Source organism: Prinia subflava, chromosome 4, assembly GCF_021018805.1.
Source record: "Prinia subflava isolate CZ2003 ecotype Zambia chromosome 4, Cam_Psub_1.2, whole genome shotgun sequence".
Taxonomy (NCBI): domain Eukaryota; kingdom Metazoa; phylum Chordata; class Aves; order Passeriformes; family Cisticolidae; genus Prinia; species Prinia subflava.
In genome coordinates, this window is record NC_086250.1 from 34,255,881 (window position 1) to 34,278,631 (window position 22,751).

Genomic DNA, 22,751 nt, shown 5'->3' on the forward strand with positions numbered 1-22,751 from the left:
TTTATTTGTAACTTTCCAATAAAATGTGCATTTCTGGATGCTAATTGTAAAGTTTTGTTATTTTATCTTTTTTTAGATATTGGAGTAGATTATAGTGTCAGCCAAGCCATTCAGTTTATCTGAATTCTGGGGCTGTGTAGCATTTGCAAGAATTTGCAAGAATTTGTAGATTTGCAAGAATCTTCTACTGTACCTTTCCATCCCTTTTTCATTTCCACTGTCCTAGCAATGAAAAGCCGCATAAAATAATGATATAAGTTTCCACTAAATAAGTTCTTCCATCACTGACAGAAAACGACATTACTTAGCTTGACTCAAATATGATGGTATGGCACAGTAGTAATGTATTCATGTTTTACAGGATTTTGTCTTCTGCCTCCTGGTTGCAGGTACTGTACTCATAATGATGAGTTGAGAAAAGGATTTGTAATGTATGCTAGTTAGATAATAAAAAATGAGATTTCTAAACTTGAGCTGTCTGCTCTGTCTTGTCACCATGCTGGATTAGGCATTGAAGAAATTTGGCAGAAAAGCTTAAGTAAGCTTAAGCAGTAAACACAGAACTTTTTTCATTTTTTAATTCTTACCCTACTATGTTACTATGTTAAAATATATGCTATCTTTTAGGATGAATGTAATCAGAAATTACTCCAATTTTGAAAAACAATGACGTTTCATTTGCCACTTTACCATAACTGATTGAAGCATTACTTGGTTGCTCGCAAGCCCTGGATGGCATAACTCTTGGAAATTATTACCTTGTAACTCAGCAGATGGCCTTCATTAATGGCAATTATATGAATTTTCCAAGCTGCCCAAGCATTATCTGAGAGAAAGCATTATTTAGTTTCTGTGCAATTACTAAGTCCCTACTACTTTCATGACTTCACTGCAGGAGATTTAAAACAGCTGCTGTTGTCACTTTTTTGTTAGCTGCCTAGAGCTAAATACATAGATTTCACAGACAGAGTACCCCAGCCTGTATCATTGGTCTTTAATGGGTGCTTTCTCCCGCTGGTTTTGATTAAAGATCAATCTTTAGAGTTGGCTGATGGCTATATATCTAACTTACTTATGCTCTGCTTGTGTAACTGCCTTTCACAACAGACAAATACTATAGCACTTCAAGAGTCCTGAGATGTACAGAATCAAAACAACCACATTATCTTGTTCATCTTACCGTTTATCTGGGTGGCTGCATCATATTTACTAAAACTGTCTGAGTGGTGCTCAGGTGATACTCTCCTGTTGTCACACAGCTGCAGTTTGTATGTGCTGCAGAGGGTGACTCCAGTGGAATGTGTGTGGTGCATCTCAGCATCTTTTTTGTTTGCTCACATTATTTTAGTTTATTGTTGCAGTATCCTATTTGATCACATAAAACTCTTCAGAATAAACAGAATAGCCTCTTCTGCAGTTTGTCTCAAGCCTGCTTCTTCCTCTTGAGAGAAATCAGCAGCAAGGTTAACTACTGAGTAATATTAATAAGTGACCAGTTGTTGGAAGCCACTGCACCATTTTTTGCCTTGATGGAGCCTCAGTATCCCTCTGCTGCCACTTAACTGATGTCAGAGTTGGGCCTCTTGAGAAATGCTGCTCAATCTCCATTTTTTAAATTGTGCCTTCAGAAAAGAAAAGAAATTGCAAAACTCTTAAAACTCTATTTTAGCTATATTTTTGTTGGCATTTAAAACAAGGAGCATCAGTAGTTTCCTTCCTTTTCCCTGCCTTCTCAGCTTGATAGGAACATTTGAGATGAGCTTGCATGATGATGTCATGTTTCATCCAGGTGCTCATTTTGGCAAGGTTTTGACAAATCTGTTAAAGTTTGGAATATGGCTGTTGCAAATGTCAGCTTCAACAGCATATACAGATTTACTGATAAAGTGGAGGAAATTAGTGTTTATTAATGCTTGGTGTATTTTTGAACTCAAAAGTAACTGGCAGTGAGGTCTAAGAGAGAGTTTTAAATTATCAGCTATGAGTTCCAAGTGGTCTTGGAGGAATCAACTAATCACACATGTTGATATTTCTTTTTATCCTGGTATATTTCAGTAGAAGCAGCAATAGGGACTTTTAGAACTGTATTTTGCTAAGGCTAAGTGATTACAAGGGATACAGTTTCTGCAGCACCTATAGCACTGTTTTAAAGATGGCAGATCATAGTTCCCATTGACCTAGAGCAGAATATAGAACAGTGTGTAAGAGATAGGAAATAAACGAAATGATCCAATTATATTTTTCTTGTTCCTCATGTAAGTACTTTTTACTTGCAAATCAAAGTCTATTTTGCCTCATTCTTTAAAGGGTGTTAAGCAACTTCCTATTGATTTCAGAATGTCAGCAATGACTCCAGACAGAATTGACACTGGAAGGAAGAGGGGGCACACAGGTCTTGTGTGTCCTAACAGCAGTACCAGGCGTGTTTCAATTGACTCACCCAATATATGCAGAGGATGTGACAGTGTGCGTTTTCGACATCTGCTACATACTTCTGCTCACACATGAGGGAGGAAAGAGATTCTGGCCCCAGCCTGTAAACCCTGTTGGGTTGTTTCTTGGACAGAGGCAGCATCATATGGCAAGAGCTCAGGGACCAAAACTTGGCTTAGCTTACTGACACCACCACAGATACTGGCAGAGCAGAGTGCATACCACCATTTTCTACACCAAAAAAAAAAAAAAAAAAAAAAAAAAAAAAAAAAAAAAAAAAAAAAAAAGAAGTTCCACTTTACTTGAGCCTTCATAGAGTATTTCACCCTAAATTAAAATATTATACCTTTGCAGTGATTAATTTGTTTTAACAATGTCTCATGTCTCAGTCCCGTGCTGTTTGCTGGTTTGTTGGTTTTTTTTTTCTAGTGCCTAAGGACAGCTTAATAATGCATCAGTATTCAGATCAGTTTTTTCACTTCAGTAGAACTGACCTAGTTTCCTCCATAACCCCCATCCCCTAAAGGGGGAAACATTTAAATAAAATATCCTCAATGAAAATCCTAAAGCCAACATTCATAATACTTCTTCCATGTGATCTGAAATTAAAACTATCTCCTCAAGTTTTTAAACAAGACTGCATTTCATTTACAGGTTTGTGCTTTTTAATGGGTTAGCATCCCTATGGCATCATGTGGCAACATCCATGCAGTGTTACTTTATGGAAAGGCATTGCTGCAACAGTTGCAAAAATGAAACAAAGTTTGGTTTTGAAAATAGACACGAGTGGTTTTCCCAATGCAAACATGTAACTGCTCAAAGGCTAATGAGAGCTTATAGTGTAAAAATATTCAGAATGCCAGCAACCTTGAATGACCACATTCTGTCTGATATAAATAGCTCATTAATAGAGACTAGTTGTCATAAAGCAGCTTTTTCAAATTCAGTTGTCGAAATTCAGTAGCTGCAGGCAAGAACTTACATAATACAGACATGTTGGTTCTTCCAGTGAGAACAATAATGTATCTCACGCCTTCCTCTCAAAGGTACTTTTCAGCCATTTCAACCTCCCTGTACTCACAGGTATCTATTGACTTGTCCTGGTGAAATTGATGAAAGAACTTTCATCAGCTTGCTCTCAGGGGCAGACTGAAGGTTATGTACATTATATATACTGGGACCTTGGGTGTAACATTGCCTAAGTCTGCTTCTGTTGGGATTACTCAAACACCTGTCATAGTCCTATAACAAAATGGGCTTTTGTGATTCATTTGCTAAAACAATCTTGTTTAAAAGAATCTAAGTTTATTGTAAACTTGAAGTTCTAATGTGTATATGTTGCATCCATGGCATTCTTCCACAAGCAGTGGTTTTGTGGGGGTCTGTCCCTCACAAGCACTGCTATTTAGATAGTTCTCAAATTCTCTTGCTTTTCAGTCATTCAGAATGGTCTCTTCCCCCATTTTTTAGATTAACTTCCAAAAATAAAAGTAGCTATTAACACAAGGTTAATATTTTTTGAGTCAACTAGATTGAAAGAGAAGGCAATCACCCTGCTTTCAACTACCCTCTGGAACTATTGTCTTCTGGACTATGGTGTATGACAGTGTTTAGTACAGTATCTTAACAAAAGGCGGTAGTTCTGCATATATATAATTCTGGAGAAAACATGCTCTTAAAGATGTAGATATGCTTATCACATGAGATGGTTTTTAAAAAGCAGAACACAGGCATAAAACCAGAAATTCCATCTGATATTCAAGATATACAAAACTTTACACACCATTGCTAGATATTTTCCACTTTCATTGAGCTGCCACAGGTTTATGGCTGAATGGAAGTGCTCCACTGCTTTGGTTTTCAGCTTGAGTAAAATTTCAGATGTAAAAAGTCACTATGAAAGAGGAATTAACAAAGAGGAATTATGGAAGAGGAAATGTGGTTGGGTCAGCTGCATACCTCCATGCTGCTAATATGCACCATTGTTGTTGTGTCTGACATGTTTTCTTTTTTTAATGTCATCATCTGTCCAAGTGTCATCTTAGATGGATGATTAGATCTATTTGTACGTAATTTTGTAGAAAAGCAGATACTGTTTGAAAATTCAGAAAACCTACCATAAAAGGCAGAGATTTTGATTGAATTCTGAAAAGTCTATAGTTCAAGCAAAAATGGCAATTGGTATAAAATAGGTAAGATTTCTACACAGGGAAGATCCTCTACATAAGTAAGATTCCATGGTTTATGCTGTACAAGAGATTACCAGAGTCCCTTCTGATCTTTGTAGCATTTAAGATGTCCTTGCTCACTGATGTGATCCAGCATGATCTGAATTGAGTGCTGAAGCACAGCTCAAGGGGAGTCTGTCCAGGCATACAAACCAATGCATTCCTTTCCACAGACATAAATATGTTGGATTAAGAATGGAAAATATAGACAAGAGGTTATGGGTAAAGAAAAAGGCCGAACAGGATGTGAAAGAGTCAAAAATCATGAAGACAAAGTAGAGTGGGAGAGACACAAATAATTTGTGCTGCAGGTGGCATTTGTTCTCAGAAACAAGGGATTCAAAGGCATCACAGTGGAAGGGTGTGCAGCTCTCCAGTGCACCTTTGCTCTGTAACTTGTCCCAGTCAGAAGATTGGGCATTCTCCTGGCCTGCCCCAAAGGACTGGTTCATGCACACCAAACGAAGTGAAGTGTGGGTCTCAGAGCAGGAGGAGACTGAAGTCCTGGGAGTCAGCTCCAGATTTGGAGAGGAGGAGAGAAGAGAGGCCAGCAACTAGCTGAATAAAGCATGCTGTTCTCACCATGATAAAAGACTGATGAGGATACTTCTTTTTGCTTGACATCTTAGAAGGGAAAAATATTTATCATCCTTTCCAACATATGAAGGCAATTAGGAGGACAGGGATTCAGCTCGTTGACAGCAGATGCATAGTACTGAGGTGTAAGTAAATAACAATCTCTCTTTTATAGCTTAGCATCAGTTCTGCAAGGATGCACACATGTACACTGTTCCGTTGACATGACTACAGAAGCACAGTGAAACCAATTATGTCCTCCTTGCTCTGGTTATTCTCATGCTAACTCTCCCCTCTGTACTGTCAGTCAGGCTCTTGTCTTCTCTTCCTTGAAAGTCTTCTTCCAAAAATAGATACAAAATATTTTTCTACACTTGAAGCAACAAAAAATATGGCAAAAGAGCTAAACCCAGATGATGCCAATATATATTTAAAACATCATTTATCAGTGTTTTTGCAGGGATTTTTCTTCGTTTCACCCTTTTACCTGCTTACCTATGATTTACCTAAGTCACTTACTTAGGTTGTGACTTCTTGAAGGAAGTATTGTATGTCTTTTTATTATTATCTTACTGCAGACACTGTGGAAACACAGCTAATTATTACTACCCACATGTATCATCTCATGCTAAGAAACCCCTAACATTTTGGTTACTTCCCCACTTAGAAATTTCAGAAAACTGTATCTGGGCTTGCTACATTACAGGTCTGAATTGAAATGTACTCTGTCATGGATTGTGTTTATGGGGGTTTCTAAGCACCTATTCATTGCTGTAAAATGACTTCTGTCTCATATCTCTGCCCTTCTGGTGTTCAGATCAGCTTGTCCTAAAGTTGAGCATCATTATCGTAGGTACAGATGTAGGTACATCCCCCTGTTTCATCAGGGGATGAATCATTAAATACCTATTACAGAAGTTAATGGAATAAAATTATATAATTAAATTCTGTCTTAGAGAATTCATCAGAAAAGATGCTGCATCATTCAGGTTGTAAACAGAATATGCTTCTAGACACCTTTACAAAACAGGCTGCTACGTGCACTGTTTTTCCTGGACCTTCTACAGCTTTGCGTTGATTTAAATAGCCGAGCCCTAAATAACTTGCTGCTTTGTTATGTGTCCTTATGGAGTAATTTTTGGTAAGCAGCTAGCTCCTAAAGTACCTGTAAGGCTGTTCCCCTTCCTGCACTCAGTAATCTTAAACCAGCTGCTCTGCCTCCCAGCTGAATGCGTGGGGATGAGGCCCATCATCGTAACAATAATACCTGCTGCATCTGACTCACTACAGCTCCTGCTGGGAGAGGTAATAAAATGTGCATTTCTCTGTGCCTGTGAGAGCTGACACAGTACAAGGAGGATTCACCTCCAAGTTCAAATTTTCTAGCTGTAATTTACCTCCCTCACTCTTTTTGTAATCTTTGAGTACTGTGGGAGAATAACTTTAGGTTATGTCTGAGGAGACTACCTGCAGAAGCTGAAAAAAGTCTGAGGTCTGTATTTGTGCTTTCAGGAGTATTGCTTGGTGGGAGTGTTGTATTCTGTGCTCCACAGGAAAGAGAAAACAAAGCCGAGTACGTCTTGCTCCACAGCACAAATGAGATCTGTGTGAACAAACCCCTCTCTGCAGCACGCCTTTACCCAATGAACATTCAGCACACGGACGCTCACAGTTTTGGTAGAAATCACTGGGGGGGAGAAATGATCTGAAACATTACCGTTTACCTTCCAGCTGCAGGTTTGTGTCTTGAAACATTGACATTTCACCTGTAATTTAATCTCTATTACTAATGAATTGTGGAAGCTCTTTTCCCTAGGCACTAGACCATCAGACTGTGTATGGAATCCTTCAGTAAATAAAATAATACTAAATAAATAAATACTAAACACCCATGTAGTCTTACAGACACTCAAAAAATATACATAGCTGTACATACAAAAATAGGTATGTTCTTTTTCAAGTTAGTAATATATAGTAACCACCTGGTTACTGTACTGGGCAACTGGATCTAGGTGGCCCTGCTTGAGCAAGGTGGTTGGACCTCTAGAGTCACTTCCATCCTCAACCAGTCTGTGATTCTGTGGTATGTTAATTTTCTTTCTTCAGCTCAATCATACTATACAATGATGTCTTTAAAAATGATTCATGTATCAGAGTCGACAAAGGTCACTGTTTTAAAATATTTCTTTAGTAAACATCCTAGAGGGGAGAATTTCAAGTGCTTTAAATTAAAATCTGTGCTTTTGTCTTTTTCTATACTGACTGATACTTTGTTTAAGTAAAGAAATCTACAGTAGATCTTATACAGGACTCTTAAGAATGGTATCATTAGATTCAGGAGAATTGCTATATGTTAAAAATATAATCACATGTACAGATAATAGTAGGAATTGAAAGAAAAGATTTTTTAAAATCCATTTCAATTACTTGTCACATATAGTGAATTGAACAAGAAGCTGTATTCCATACCAGGAGGATTTAAATTCTACTTTACTCAGTTTGAGAACAAAGATATTTTCAGTTTATGTGTTCTGTGTAAATAGAAGAGGGGGCAGAATGGATTTGTTGTGCTAAAATCATGGCTAAGGTGGTGCTGAGAACAGCATAGATAAAGGGCTTAGTGTGGCTACAGGAAAACAAACAGTGTTTGTTTATGGACTTCTGTGCATTGCAAAGGCAAGCCCTGATTAAAATGAACCCTACAAAGAGTTTAAGGGGTTTGGTGGAACAGGTATGATTAATCTGTGTTTGGTTGTCAAACTGACTTAGTAATAAGAAAGTTATGTGGGTGTATATGTTTTATCATTCTTAAACTCAAATTACATTAAGTATTACTTAACAGTCAAATAGGATAATTAGATTTACAAATGCCTCATGCAAATATTCAAGACTGGTTGCATCTGTTGCTTATAGACAGTGAGATCTGACATGCAGGACTCTTTTTGTAAGAACTGTACTCTAGATACCATGATCACTAATAATTCTTTGCATAATATTTTAAATCTGTTAGCATTTATATGACACTAGGATTATATGACAATATTGATCATATAATCATATTTTTACAGAAGTTTTTGAGCTGCTGGATTATTTTTTATCTTACTAATTTAATCACACAGTGATGAGTCTGTTTTTTTCACCAGTATACAAGTTAGTTACCAGTATAGTGCATATTAAAAAGTTTACCAGCTAGATACTGGTAGGATGCAGTCAACAGGAAGTTATATGACTTCAAACCTAACAAACAATGACACAAGTGTATCATTATCAGCTCACATTTGTGATAATTAACCTTACTCATGAATATTTTAAAGAACATTTTAGTAACTGTTCCTCTATATGAAATACTGTGACCTTTTTTCAAAGTTATTTAATGTCATCATAGTTCAATATTCAAATACATGCCTGTAGACATTTTAGCAAGCCACAGCATTTAAAGCTGTGCAAGCAAAAACAATAAGTAGAATCTGCTGTCATGTTTTAAGATGAAGGGGAACCTGAAGAAAATACAGCATTATCAGTGGTTCAGTACACTATGAGTTTTGAAGAAACAAATATGTAATGATTCATTACTGCAATTACACAGTACTCTTATATAATGTAGTAATACTTCTTATGTAATAATATGTCCTACAACATAATAAAATAAACACTGAACTGATCTGTGGAGTATAATGCTGAGTATGTAGGCTCAACACATATTTATAATGGTATCATCCAGTACTAAAACTGGAATAAGAGACCAGAAATCCTTTAGAGACTATAAAAGAGCTTTCTTTTCCCAAATGTTTACAAATAAGGGGAAAATCCTGGTTCCTGCTGTGATCAGTGTCCATGCTCCCAATGGAAGCAAGATTTCATTTCAAATGGAGAAAGCAGGAGGATTTTCAGCATGCTCCCTTTGTCTCATTTTCTTAATTGGCCCAGGTTTTTTTCAACTCAGTCCCAGAATGACGTGTGTGCTGACAATAGTCAAGACAAACAATCTTTTGCTATATTGTGGAAGTGTTTGTCATGTTTTATATCTCTGAAATGTATCATGTTTTGTTATCTCCTTTCCTTTTTTGCCTTTTCCTTATGTATGATACCCCAAGAAAAAGGGTTTGGGGATCAGTCATCCCCAAACATTTTGCTACTTAAGAGTGCTTGTCTGTCCACTGAAGTCAGAAATGAGCCACAGATCTTAATTCTGCTTAGATGTTTGCACCTTTATTCTGTTTAGGTGCTTGTCGTGTGTTAAGTTTCATATTAACATGCTTAGAGGGGAGAGATGCATCATTGTGGTACTGCATAACAAGTCACCAGGACAGGGGCATGGGGAACTTTTGTCTATCAATGGGACAAGCCTTTGTTTGTAGGTCAGTTAAGTACTTCTCCGCCAAAGTAACATTTACATTACCAAAGAGAAAAGTTTGGCACTTCGGTTAAGCATCAGCAAATGAGTGAAAGGTAAATATATTTTGAAAGCACATTTGAATCTGCACTCCTCGAGAAATCTAAGGAGATTGCTGCAAAAACTGAAATACTTTAACAGCAAAGGTTCTCTTTGACAAGGAGTGCAGCCTGAGACATAAAGCACCTGAAACGACAAAATTTCTGATGAAGTGGGTCATGAAAATGCCCACAGTAAATCAGTGACATGTAGGAACTCTTTTTTTTAAGTTTGCTGGTTTTAGAAGAAAGTTAAAGAAAAGGTTTGGTTTGTTTGCATTCACCTTTGTCTTCCAAAACCCTTCCTGTATGTTATATATAAATACTTCTATTTTTTTGGTTTGCTTTCGAAATAAATGGCTAGTGTCAATGCTTTGGTTGTCATTTTTCTTCTAAGAGTGTGACAAATCTAGAGAACAAAGGCAATGTAAGACAAAGCCTTTTCCTTTCTCTTTACTGGAGAGGTTTAAAAGGCAGAATTAAGGACCAAGGAAAGTGGGCCAAAACTGTATACCAGAAAAAAATGACAGTTATATATATTGGCAGTGTTGATTTTATGTCATTTATGTGTATGTACAATTTCTTTTTAAAAGATATTCTTACTCATTGGCTGTGTCTGACCTGACCTACTAGACTGTCAACCCCTTCTCACTATTGCTAGTTATGGCTGATGAAAGGTAGTACTGTGACCTTTCTCCAGAACTATTTTCGTTTCCATTCTTCAGCTGAGCAGCATTCTTCTTCTGTATGCTGAGCAGCTTATATATTTTTTAACATCACTTTCCTAAGTCTTTTAGTTTATAAGAAAGTTCAGAGACCAAAGAAGCCATTGTTGGAGGCTGACACCCCACTCAGGCCAGTTCAGGTTGTTTGCATTCAAGTCTGTCATTCAATTCATGGAAACATGAATTTTTGATAACATAGAACTTAACTGTTCTGGTTTTAGGAAACTACTTGCTAGAGAATGAAAGGGAGTTGTGTTGGAAGATGTAAAGTTAAGTTTGGAAAATATTGTAAGAAACACAGATTGATGCTCTGTTAACCTAAACATGCTCAAGTTCAGGAGACACTTGGCTATGTGATTGCATGAATACAGCATTAACGAAAGTTAATTCTATGAGGGAAACGGACTCTCCTGTCTGGGTTAATATAAAGTCCTTGTTTTGCTCCTATAATTAATTTCATTTTATTTTCATGAACATTTTAGGTGTATCAATACATGCATGAAACCATAACTGTTAATGGCTGCCCCGAATTCCGAGCCAGGGCCACTGCAAAGGTAGGATACGTGCAGCTGTTGAAATACATGTTACCAAAGTGATCTAGTAATTGACTGTGCGCGTGTGTGTTTCAGGTATTCGTGTGTACACTGTAAGAAAATTTAGACATCAGTGGCAGCCCAGAGTCTAGAACCAGTGCTACTTCCCAGGTAACAATCATAATGGAAAATTTCAACCTTTATGCTGCTTCTGTAGCTTAAGAAAAGAGAATGATTTTATGGAGTATGATGCTTTTTGAAAAGTTGCTTTGCAAAAGCAAATCTACTGGTTCTTCTGTAGCAGTCTACCTGCAACAAACAATATTTCAATGGACTGTTTTCCCATACATCTCATGCAGAGAGGACACAGTTATTTGGGAGGTAGAAACTAAACAACCAAAATTCCCCTTTTAACTAAAGGGAACTGTAGGTACTGAGCAAGTGGTAAGGATGAACAGTGGCAGAAACAGCCTGATCAACATTTTATTGACTCCACAGCTAAATGTAAGCCTGTTTTTTTTTCTGATACATTGCTTGTTTTAATAAAATATATAGTGTCTTTATCTGTGTGGACCTGCCTTTTTTATATCCTAAGACAATGACAGCTACGTTACTGCTGCTACTGAAATGATAAGGGAATTCACAGAACCATGAAAGAAACCATTCTGTGTGCCAGTATGAAATATGCTCTGTATTTTCATAACATGCACAAAAATAGTTGCTTCTAAACCAGGGGATCCACCATGACTTCCTTTTTCCCATTATCATTTTGCACAAAACACTGTCTTTTATGTGGCATAGCAGATTTTATGCAAAATAACTTGCAAACCCATAAATCTTTTTTAGAGAGACTTCTTTATGGTCCCATTCCTGTGAACATAAACTCCCTGAAGTCCTAGTGGAACTAAGATCTCTTAGCATTAAATATTTATGTTCGGAGATTTTGACTTAGAGCTGTTTCAGAAGAGGAAGGTTGGGAGTGTGTTACAAAATGATTTAAGAGTATTTTAGGAAAGCAAACTCTATAATAGCAGCAAATAACCTAATATAGTCTAAATTACAACGTATTTTCCGTATTAAATAGGACTTTCTTTCCTATAGGCCATTTTTTCTGATTTTAACCTTATAATTGAAAGCTAATGATCAATGTAAATTTGTAAGATCTTTAGTTCTATACAGAGAAATGTGTATATGAAATCCTGATTTGTTTACACTGCAGATAAACCTAGAAATTATTGCTATGTTATTTAGTAAATGGGGAGAAGTCCAATTAATGTTTCCCATTCTCATTTCTTACTCATATAGAACAGCAGGTTACAGAGCAATGTTTCAATATCGCAATATTTCCTGGTTATTTCTGGGCTGTCTGCATTTCATTCTCCTAGTGCATTCATGTCTGACATAATATGTATGCATGATGACAAGTTCTGCATGTGCAAAAACATGTAATTGAGAACGATCCATTATGTCACATCATCCACTAGCTTCTATTAAGCATAAGCATTATAGGATGCTAAAAAATATTCGTGTAATGCAAAATTGTTCCAGCAGTTTGAACTAAAAACACATTTTAAAAACTATAAAATATTTTCTTAATGTTTATTTAATGATTTTTATGACTGATTAGTAAGAAAATGCTTGTCATGAAATATCAAGTATAAATGTAATATTTTCTTGGATGCAAGCTCTACAGTATATTACTTTTTTCTTTCCCCCTTTAATAAGTTAAACAATCTAGATTTTTCTAATTGATTTATGTATCTGTTGTTGTCTTAAGATTTAATTTTTCAATAAAAGTTTTGATGGAGTTATAGAATAAAACCTCCTATTCCTGTTCCAGAAGTTACTTAGTTTGCAAAATTTCAAGAAGATTATAAATTAAACTTTTAAGAATATAATTTGAAGATATAAATAATTCCATAACTCTGAAAGCAAAGCAGAGAGTTAACAATTCAGCTCATCCACCTTATTTGAACTAGGAACACATTAGAGATCTTATCCAACAGGAATAAATTTTCTCCATGTGAAAAGGCAGAGGAAATGCACTAATGATCATAAGAGTGCACCACCACAGAGTAAGGCTTCTTCTGCCTACTTCTGGCTCTGCTGGTAACTGTCTGTATTATCTTTGACAAGTCACCTAAACTCTTTGTTCCTCTGTTTATTCCTTTATTTCAAAAAAATTGGCATAGAACTTGATGATTCTAAAATATTTTCAGATAATCAGAAAATATCAGAGTAAGATACTGAAATGTTTTCACAATAAGGAGTTCTTCCTGCAAATTAACAATGAAGTGTCTATCACTGTTCCCTCTAAATAGGCAAACCAATCATTTTTTTCTTGCAGGCAACAGTTGCTGCATTTGCTGCAAGCGAAGGCCATTCACACCCGCGAGTGGTGGAGCTGCCAAAGACTGAGGAAGGCCTGGGCTTTAATGTCATGGGAGGAAAGGAACAAAATTCACCTATTTACATTTCTCGCATCATTCCTGGAGGAGTGGCAGAAAGGCATGGTGGCCTCAAACGTGGGGACCAGCTGCTTTCAGTTAATGGAGTGGTATGTGGAAATTTGGCAGAGCTTTCATTTTCATCTGGATTTTCATTTTTTCACAGCTGTTCTAACATCATGATTTAAAATGCAGCCACACGAAACAAAAAGAATTAGTTCTGTGAGAGACCCTTCAGTGTGTGTTTGTGGTGCAGTGAGGCAGAACTCCACCAACAATTTTGTGCCATTACTATTTCTGTTGTAATGGAGAGTGCTTGAAGAGCTTCATTTCAAATCCACGCCACCTGCCTAATTTACAAGGAGCCTATGTCCTTAATTGATAATTCTGTAAATTCCTCTTGCAGTATAAGATTAATAACAGACTGTCGTTCTTTCATTCCGTAGTCTTTGAGGCACACAGCCCTGTCCAAGCACAGTGATGACACAGTGGCACTTGTGTAGTCTTGTGACCTTCAAAGCCTTTGAACACATAAAATTGAAAGAAATTTGGTAAGCACATTTGGTACTGATTTGCAGTGGAGGGTACATTCTAGGTTTCTTTTAGTGATATTCATCCAGCTGTGATATCTTTGTCAGAGAAATCAGCTGTACAAATGTTCCCATACAGGGAGTTTGGTAAAAAGGTACATATTTTACATGGTCATTTTTCTTGTAAATCAAGGTGGAGTAATTTGTAGTAATTTCACTGTGAATGTCAATATGAGGTAAAACAAAAGAGCTGTTGGAATAGAGGACACATAAGGCTCTGACCCCATGATATGGGTCAAATTCTACCTTTCATTTTGCTTTGTGTTCCCTTTCACAAAGGAATGTAAAGTACTGAAAAGATAAGGATAATCATTCATACAACCTTACCCTTCCCTTTATGATCATGTAGTCTTTTTCCATGCAAACCTCCATCTGACCTTGTATTTAAATGCATCAAAGGCAGAGAGTAGCAGTTTCTGAGTCCAGTCAGAAATCTAAGACTTTAAAACTTAAAATTCTTCTTTGCTGCAAGCCCATAAACAAAAAAAATGTTTCTGTGTTTTCACCTGTTTCTCTCAATACTACCTATTCCCTTTCTATTGTAACAAAATATTTGTGTAACACTTTAGACAGGTTTTTTATCACTTCTTCTATCAACTATCATGGTTTCAAAAGAAAAATACTAGTTCTGAAAACTTGCTTCTACGAAATAGCAGTGAGAAAGGAAAGACCCACTGAAGAGATTATTTAGTCTCAAAGAAAAAGAAATAAATGGAATATTTAAGAAGTCGGTTGCCTGAACTTCACTGATTTAAAGCTGATCAAAGAATTTTGTTGTTGTTTCTTTCAACAAGTGATTAAAAAGGCAGACAAAATAGTTTCAGTTTACTACTTGATGGATGATTCTTGAAAAATCCTTTTACTGTCACCAGTGTCTAGGCAAAGACCAGAGAGGAAAGTGGTGAACATTCAGATGTCAAGATATATTGAATTTGACCCTCTTGTCACCTCTATTTTATGATTTTCCAGACAAAAATCTGATGCATGTGCTCTAGAATATATATTTAGGTAACACAGCAAAAGACACAGTACAAAATTCCTAATTACATGTGGACACATGAGACAGTTGATTTAGAGATGCAAGAGAAGTATTTTTGTTTTAGTCTAAACAACAGAATTCAAAGTTTGAATTCAAGTTGCATACTTGAAATAATCACAGAATCATAGCATGGTTTGTGTTGAAAGGGACCTTAAAGATGGTCTTGTTCAAATCCCCTACCATGGGTAGAAACACCTTCCACTGGATCAGGTTGCTCTGAACCCCATCAAACCTCACTTTGAACTTCAAGGGATGGGACATCTACAAATTCTCTGGCAACCTGTTCCAGGGCCTCACCAACCTCACAGTAGTGAGCAACCATTCATAACCAGGTTTGGGCTGAATAATCCCACACAATATAATTTGTAGAAAGGCAAAAATTATAGATGTGATTATTTGTTTGCAGGCAGCTTGAGACGGGACATAAAAATCTAAATTTAGCATCATTCATTGGGACTAATTCACTCTCTGATTTTCTCTTAATTTAGCTGGAGAAAAGCATATACAGTATGTGCCATAGAACAGACATCTCAGTGGTGGGACATGAAATGAAATATCTGTAACTTGTTTGTGCTCAGTCACTGATGGTTATCCAACTTCATAATTAGCAACATAAAATTAGAGCTATGTGTTCAGCATCCAAATTTGTTATCCCAGCATGACTGGGAAGAGTGTTCCTTGAGCTGTTTTACTGCATGTTAGAAAAAAGTGTTTTCTCATTATGCTGGGGATTTTGTTACATACTTTTGTCCCACATCCCCTAAAAATAAAGGAAACTGAAAGCAGTAATCCCTGCAGATGGCTTGACAAAAACACTTGCTGGTGCCTGTTGATATCTGGCAAAGATTCTCCATTTGTCAGATACCTCATGTGTGTCAGATACAGAAAGGATGCAATAAAGGTTTAAATGACTAATTTGTCAACCAAGTATTTGTTTAGACATACCTAATAGAAATAATAGAAATATTCTTCTCAGTCTCCCAACTTGCAGGCTAACAGATTTTCTTTTCTGTCTTCAGGAAAGTGAACTTTTTCCTTTTAGATTTATGAGAAGTCTATGAACCAGGATAGAGTAATGGCTGGTATTTGCCCACACATTATCTGCAGTTCCTTCAGCTGTGCTTGTCTCTGTGGTGTTTTGCATCCTCCTCTTTGATGCAATCTGCCAATGTAATAATGGAAATAAAGGAATAAGTGTATATGAGTATAAGTAATAAAAAATTACATGTTAAGTAAATATATACTTTCCAAAACAATTTTACCCACTTAGTGGGCAGTTCTCAAGTAACATGAGTGTGTCAGATCCTTGCAATGTCCCCCACCAGCATAATCCAGTCAGCAAAGTACCTTGTATGGGAATGACCAATACCAGCAGAAGTCCTTTGCCAGCACAGCCTTAGCTGTTTGCAGAGGCAGAAGAATTCCAACAGCAAAACAACTCCCTTTTCCCTTTCATTTTCCCCACTCCAAGGGCCTCTACTATTTCACTTGTGCAGCTGCTGTTAAGCAGGTAAAAATTTTTGTAATACCTTGAAAATTTGAATGCAAGCAGCAGTAAATACATTAAGAGCAAGTACAATAATCGTATAAACAACAGCTGAAAACTGTGATTGTCAAGATCTGAGTGACGTGTGTTCAGAGAGCAGGATTTGTATTCAGCAGTGCTGTTCCCCTTTGTTTTTTTCCCTCTTTGCTTATAGCTCAGAGCATTAGGCTTAATTCTGTATCAGTGGGATTCTGTTCAGATCAATGGGAGTTTTCCATCAACCTGGATAGCAGCAAAGTCAAACTTCTCATTTCTAATTAGAAAATACTGTCTAAACTGGAAGAACAAGGCTGGGGACAAACAAGAGAGAAAACAATCAATCATCAAAATGCAGTTTGCTAGGTTGTTGAATGAAGTATTAAAACATACCATCTTGTTATTCCCCTACAAAACAATCACAATTTCTTATTGGTGCCAATAAGAACCATCCAGCACTTTGAAAGCAAACAAATGTGTCTATTTCATGTAGCTTGAGAGGTTACAATGTTTATTCAAAGCCTGTTCTAAGTTCCTGCTGTTGCACAGCAAAACCAAAATGACACCACTGAATATCGTCTCATTTCTTCTGAATGTCCATGCCATGCCATACTGACCATGATTTACAAGCAAAAAGGGAAATATAAAACAATGCCAAATTTTCTATGCTTTCTTTTAAGGTGAGACATATTTCCAAAAGCATGGTATACATAAGAGTTTTAAAACACAGCAGGTAGTAAAACTTTAATTTATTTTAAGTGGGAAGAAAAAGACTTGGTTTTAGATGATCTAAAATCCATGGGAAGGTCACAGATGTTCAGGCTGTTGAGTTTTTTCCCAGAAAAGGAGATACTTTTATTTTTTTGAATACGTCCTACAACACATGGACAATCATGCACCATTAGGAAATTTTTCCCTTAAGGTGTGTGACAATGCACGTGCCTAAAAAGCATATGACTCCAGTCAGTCCACTTAATGTTAGAAGTTGAATACTCTGTTTAATGGCCAAGTCACCTCCTTGGTTTGGAAATTTACTGTTCAAAGCAGCGCTAGTGTAGAAATCGGGGCTTGAATACATGCCCAGCAGTGCTTAAGTCGTACTTAACAGTTTCTTTTTAGTGGTCCCTTAAAAAATGTAAGGTGTGGAAACTACGTAAAACACTGACAAGCTTTCCATATGAGAAAGACACAGCTCTAGATCAAAGCACCATTGTCATTATTCCGTCTGTTTTCCCTGCTCCCAGAGTGTGGAAGGAGAACACCACGAGAAGGCGGTGGAGCTGCTGAAGGCGGCCAAGGACAGCGTGAAGCTGGTGGTGCGCTACACTCCCAAGGTGCTGGAGGAGATGGAGGCTCGCTTCGAAAAACTGAGAACAGCCCGGCGCCGGCAACAGCAGCAGTTGCTCATTCAGCAGCAGCAGCAGCAGCAAACTACACAGCAAAACCATATGTCGTAGGTGAGAGGATTCATTGTTCTTCCCTAAAGCCCACTGGCAGCACCCAGCCTGGGCCAGCCACTTCCAGGGGTCTGTCAGGGCAGCATCTGGTGCCAGAGCCCATCTCAGTCCCAGACAGGAGCAGGGCAGCCCCAGGCCTGGGCACCTGCCTGGGGATAGAGGCAGGCTGGGCCTCGAGCCCACAGCTGGGCCCAGTTCAGTGGGACCCACGGCTGGGCAGATGAGGGCAGCAGGGAGCTGGAAACTGGCCCTGCTGGGCCATTGCTGGGGCAGGAGGTGATGGCCCTAGGGACTGACATGAGGTCCTGGGCTGTGGACAGGATGGAGGGAGCCCCAAGGGGGATAGTTAGGGACCTACCCTTGGGGGTCAGCCAGCACTTACTGCAGATGAGAAGAGCTCATTCTTTAGTACATTTCCACATGGTTTTTCCCAGTTAAAATGCATTTTGAAAAGAGGTTTAAGGCACTGGCAAATTCTAGAGCCACTTTCCAACTAATCTGAGATCAAAAGCTACTGTGCACTTCTGGCTTATCTGCAAGTGAAAGGAGTCCTGGGAACATTTTTTATATTAACAACCAGGGCATTTATGACAAATAACAACATGCCACCCTATCTATATAGTTCAAAGCATTTTCAATTAGTCTGTTACCTCCCTTCAATAAAACATCAAGATTTGCTGGTGGTAGGTGAAGAAAAGTCTTCCAAGCCTCTTCCTCACAACAGGGAGCCCAAACTTCATTCTAGTTACTCTGCAGGACACCTGTAAGTGCTTGCTTTTGGATACAGTTTGGTAGGAAGTTTTCATTCACTCTTGACTGACATTCAATATCACAATAGCTTCCAAGAGGCTTGCAAGTCTCCCAGTGGCATGTGAGGTTCAGAGATACTCTGTATACGCAGTTTTTCTGAAATCAGTGAGAATTAATGCTATGAATACATTTATAGATATGCTCCATTTGCCTAAATAAAATCAAGTAGGAAGCATGTTCCAATGATTTACATCCAGACCCTCATCTCATAGCTGTTTGTTCCCAAAACAGGATGCGTGTACTAAAGAGTCAACAAGTGACTCAGAAAGTCCCCAAATTGTCAAAATCTGAAGTTCCCAGTGATGGTTTAATCTTTTTTAGTGTTGACACTGACCTCTGTTGGAATTCAGGGGAAACACTCACCTTGTAAACATCCTGTCCTGTGACCACCAGAATTCCAGATTTGTTGATGCAAACGAGGGCCCTGAGAAGGCTTTGAAGCCCACCTCAGGGCCTCAACTCAGACAAGAAGTATAAACAATAATATTTCACGAAGCAATTTTGGGGGTTCTGTGTAAAATAAGGCCATTGCAGGAGACAGACATACACATGAAGGGGTTTTTTTTTTCAGTTATCTAAATAATTTCATTAGCAAGTATGGAATTTTTGCTGATCTTAAAGTGAAAGGGGAGAAAGGCAGGCAGAGACAGCCAGCAGCTTAATTCCTCAATTCTTTGTGCTTGCTCTAAGAAATGTGTTTCTTTAATTCTAGGTTGTTCTCAAGAAAGAAGAAGCCTCAGTCAAGAGTTCAGTAATCAAGCAACCAGAGCTGTACTCTAGTATTCCAGCAAAAGCAAACAACTACAGGAACATGAAACAGAATTCATCTGGAGAATGTCCAGTACCAGACTAAAGTGAGCCATAGGGAGGGTACCATCATGATAAGGCTTTTCAGCACACAGCAGTCACAGATACCTTTTACTTCAGTGACTCTGTTCCTAATGAGAACAGCATGATTGGTAAACCCTATGAAACAGTGAAGTTCAGGGCTTCCAAATAATTCTGTTTGATCTCATCTTGCACTCATTACTCTGACAAATTTCTAGTTGGCTTTCTCTAGTCACTGAAAGTTTTGTTTAAGGAGGTTAAGATTGGCTGCTTTTGAGAGCAGGATCTTTCTCTACAGTTATCTCCAAAAATGAAAAACATCAGTTCCAAATTTTGTCACAGACATCAAACTCGTACATCACGCTTCATAACCACTTTGTACGATATATTGTAGAGCTGTTTTAACCTAACTTCCTGTTTATAATTTTCAGATTTCCCTCTGGAAATAGCAATTTACTATATTTATAAAGTATTCCATTTGTAGAAGCAATTGGCTTTTTACTCTTGGTGTTTCCATATATTTTATTATGCATCAACAGAGTGAGAAAGTTTTAGGTCAACTTTAATTTTATTAGTAGTAAAGTTAGGGAAGCCTAGAACTGTATTTTTAAACGTAGGTATTGCTTGTATCTATTATAGTTACTATTCAGAAATCTATAACTGGATATATTATATATTTATTCCATAAAATATATATTGTCTGAATGTATCTATTAGAGAAGTAGGGTCTTTGCTTAGCATGTATTGCAAATGTAGTAAGCTAATGTTAGCAAAAGACCAAGCTTTGTTTGGCAGATATTACTGTGATAGCATAATCTCTGCATTTCTGTATTGTTTAATTTATTTTCCAGTCTAATGTTAATATATTTTAGAGAGGAAGAAGTTTATTTTCAGACTCACACATTATCATTTAAATCAATTTGAAATTAGAGTTCTTTTTTTTAATTAAACCAAATTGGAATGTGCAAGTAAAATCTGTAAGTTCTTAAGTTTACATGTCTGCTTTTCCAAAGAAGATAGTCAAAGTTGGAAGGCTATAAATGTCATCTGCTTTCAAGAAAATAAGAAAATGGACCCCCAAATCCTAAAAAAAATGATCATTTTTACATGCTTTTTATATTTCATTAGAAAATACTTGGAAGAGAAAAGGAAATTAGAAGAAAACCATACAGTCATTGCATGTTGAAAACTCCTGCTGATGTCAGTGAAAGTTCAGTAATGTGAGGAATGGAATGCAGAAATGGTCAGAAACAGCGTTCTGGTTGTGAACTTGGAACAAAGTCAGAAACAATTAATATATTGGAGGATCTATTCTCAGACAGAGACAAAGCAAAATGGGAAATTGGCAGTATCATAACATATGTTTAAACCAAATGCAGGGTAGCCAACAGTCTTGAGTGTTTGATCAGTGTAAGTAGCCATTGAAAGGAAATTCGTGTATTTTTAAAACCAAACAGCATGAATTCATCTAGAAAAGTGTCATTTTATACAGAGAGGTAATTATATTCAGCAGTCATTGGTGACAATATCAATTAAGACAGTGGAGTTTGAGAACTACCAGAACTGAAGATGAAATATATTGTATTGTGCTCTGCACGGTGTCTTTTTATACTTAATAAAATTGTACGTACATATTTTAAAACTGTTCTCAAACAGGCATTGCCATTAATATTGACAGTATATAAGTTGTTGTTATGACTGCATATAACTGTTCCATATCTCATCAATATGACTTGAATTACACTGATAGCTGCATTTTCAGAGACCAAGTATTCAGATTTAGTCAGCCCACTGTACTGCATTTTTCCAAACCACCTCTCCACCTCCTTCCCTCCTCTTCCTCAAAAAATTTGAGTGGAATGTGCTGATTAATGAATTTCAATAATAGACAGTCATTCATATAGAGAACCATATAAAATTCATTTTCGTATATTATTATTCAATGAATTATTTATACACATTACCATTAACATTCTAGTCTTTGCCAACATTTAACAGTAAGAACTGTCAATGACTTTGAAGTGGAAACAGGAAGAAATAATTTTCTGCTGCTTTTCATGCCCCTTACTGATCAATAAAACATACAGCTACTAAATCACAGAATAACCACTGTCCCTAAGCCTATGATATGGTTTTGCTTCTAGCCGGTATTTTAATTTTTGATTTAAATGTATTTAATCCCAATTCAACATGGTGCTTCCACATGTGCACAGCTGAATTGGTATCCAGAAGAAGTGCAGGGCAGACAACCCTTTCCACATGCAGGTCTGCAGGTATTTGTGCATTGTATTTTAACTGTTTAGTCTCCTGGCCTTTGCTGTTACACTAACTTGACACTCTTTCAGTCAACTCTGTGAGTTTATTGCTTATATTTACCTTTGGGGCTCCCTCATGTTTCTCTGCACTGGCAGCAAACTGAGGATGGAGATCCAAGACGCCTTTTTTGTCTCTTTATTGCAATAACCGAAGGAGTGTTTACACTCTCTCGCATCATGTTCACTTAAACCAAAGATCCAGATGCAGAATCTAATAATAATAGAAATTCAGGGTTGGTGGCATTTACTTAGTGAAGTTGGTGGCCCTGCTGTGCTAGCCATAGTTTTTCTGTTTGTGACATTTGATCTGACTGGCACTTAATAAGGTATTGGAGAATTCCATAGCCTTTGATGAAGCAAAAAGCTCACCAACTTGAATTTCAGAATTATGCAGAAAAGTGACTGGAAGTACTAAGGATCATTCCATTTGTAAGCAGTGGATTATTAGCTAGAAGCAGTACTGTCCCTCTGTGAGTATTAGTGAGACTGTTTCCATATCCAGCATTCAATAAGACAAAACACATTTCTAAACCTGAGAGTATTCTGGGCCACTTTGCAAGAACGTGCTGCCTGCTGCAATACACATCTGATGAGACATACAGCTCATTGTGCTTAGCCATGAGAGGGTCAGGATAAATTAGGGATGTGCTCAGTCTTGCAAGCAGACCCATGTTAACCCTGCTTGTCCATGAAGTGAATGCAGTCTGAACGAGCAGAAAGATTTAGATACATGTTTGATAAATTCATTGTCTCTACCTTCAGCTGTCCAAAATCAAGCAGTGGAGCTTACACTGACTGGTTCCAAATTCAGGAGTTA

The 22,751-nt window shown here is 37.3% G+C and overlaps 1 protein-coding gene across 3 annotated transcripts in view; it reads left to right on the top strand.

Annotated features, from left to right (window-relative positions):
- LIN7A (lin-7 homolog A, crumbs cell polarity complex component) overlaps nt 1-21,272 on the top strand; it is a 48,826-nt gene extending 27,554 nt beyond the window's left edge. For 2 of the 3 annotated variants that reach the window (XM_063396410.1, XM_063396412.1), the window contains exons 3-6: nt 10,876-10,947; nt 13,274-13,483; nt 17,769-17,977; nt 19,504-21,272. In XM_063396410.1, coding sequence (XP_063252480.1) covers nt 10,876-10,947; nt 13,274-13,483; nt 17,769-17,977; nt 19,504-19,546 — 534 coding nt within the window. In that variant the 3' untranslated portion in view covers nt 19,547-21,272. Of the gene's footprint in view, nt 1-10,875; nt 10,948-13,273; nt 13,484-17,768; nt 17,982-19,503 lie in introns of all 3 variants that reach the window. The other variant, XM_063396411.1, reaches the window with a different exon arrangement.
- The last annotated feature ends 1,479 nt before the right edge of the window (nt 21,273-22,751 follow it).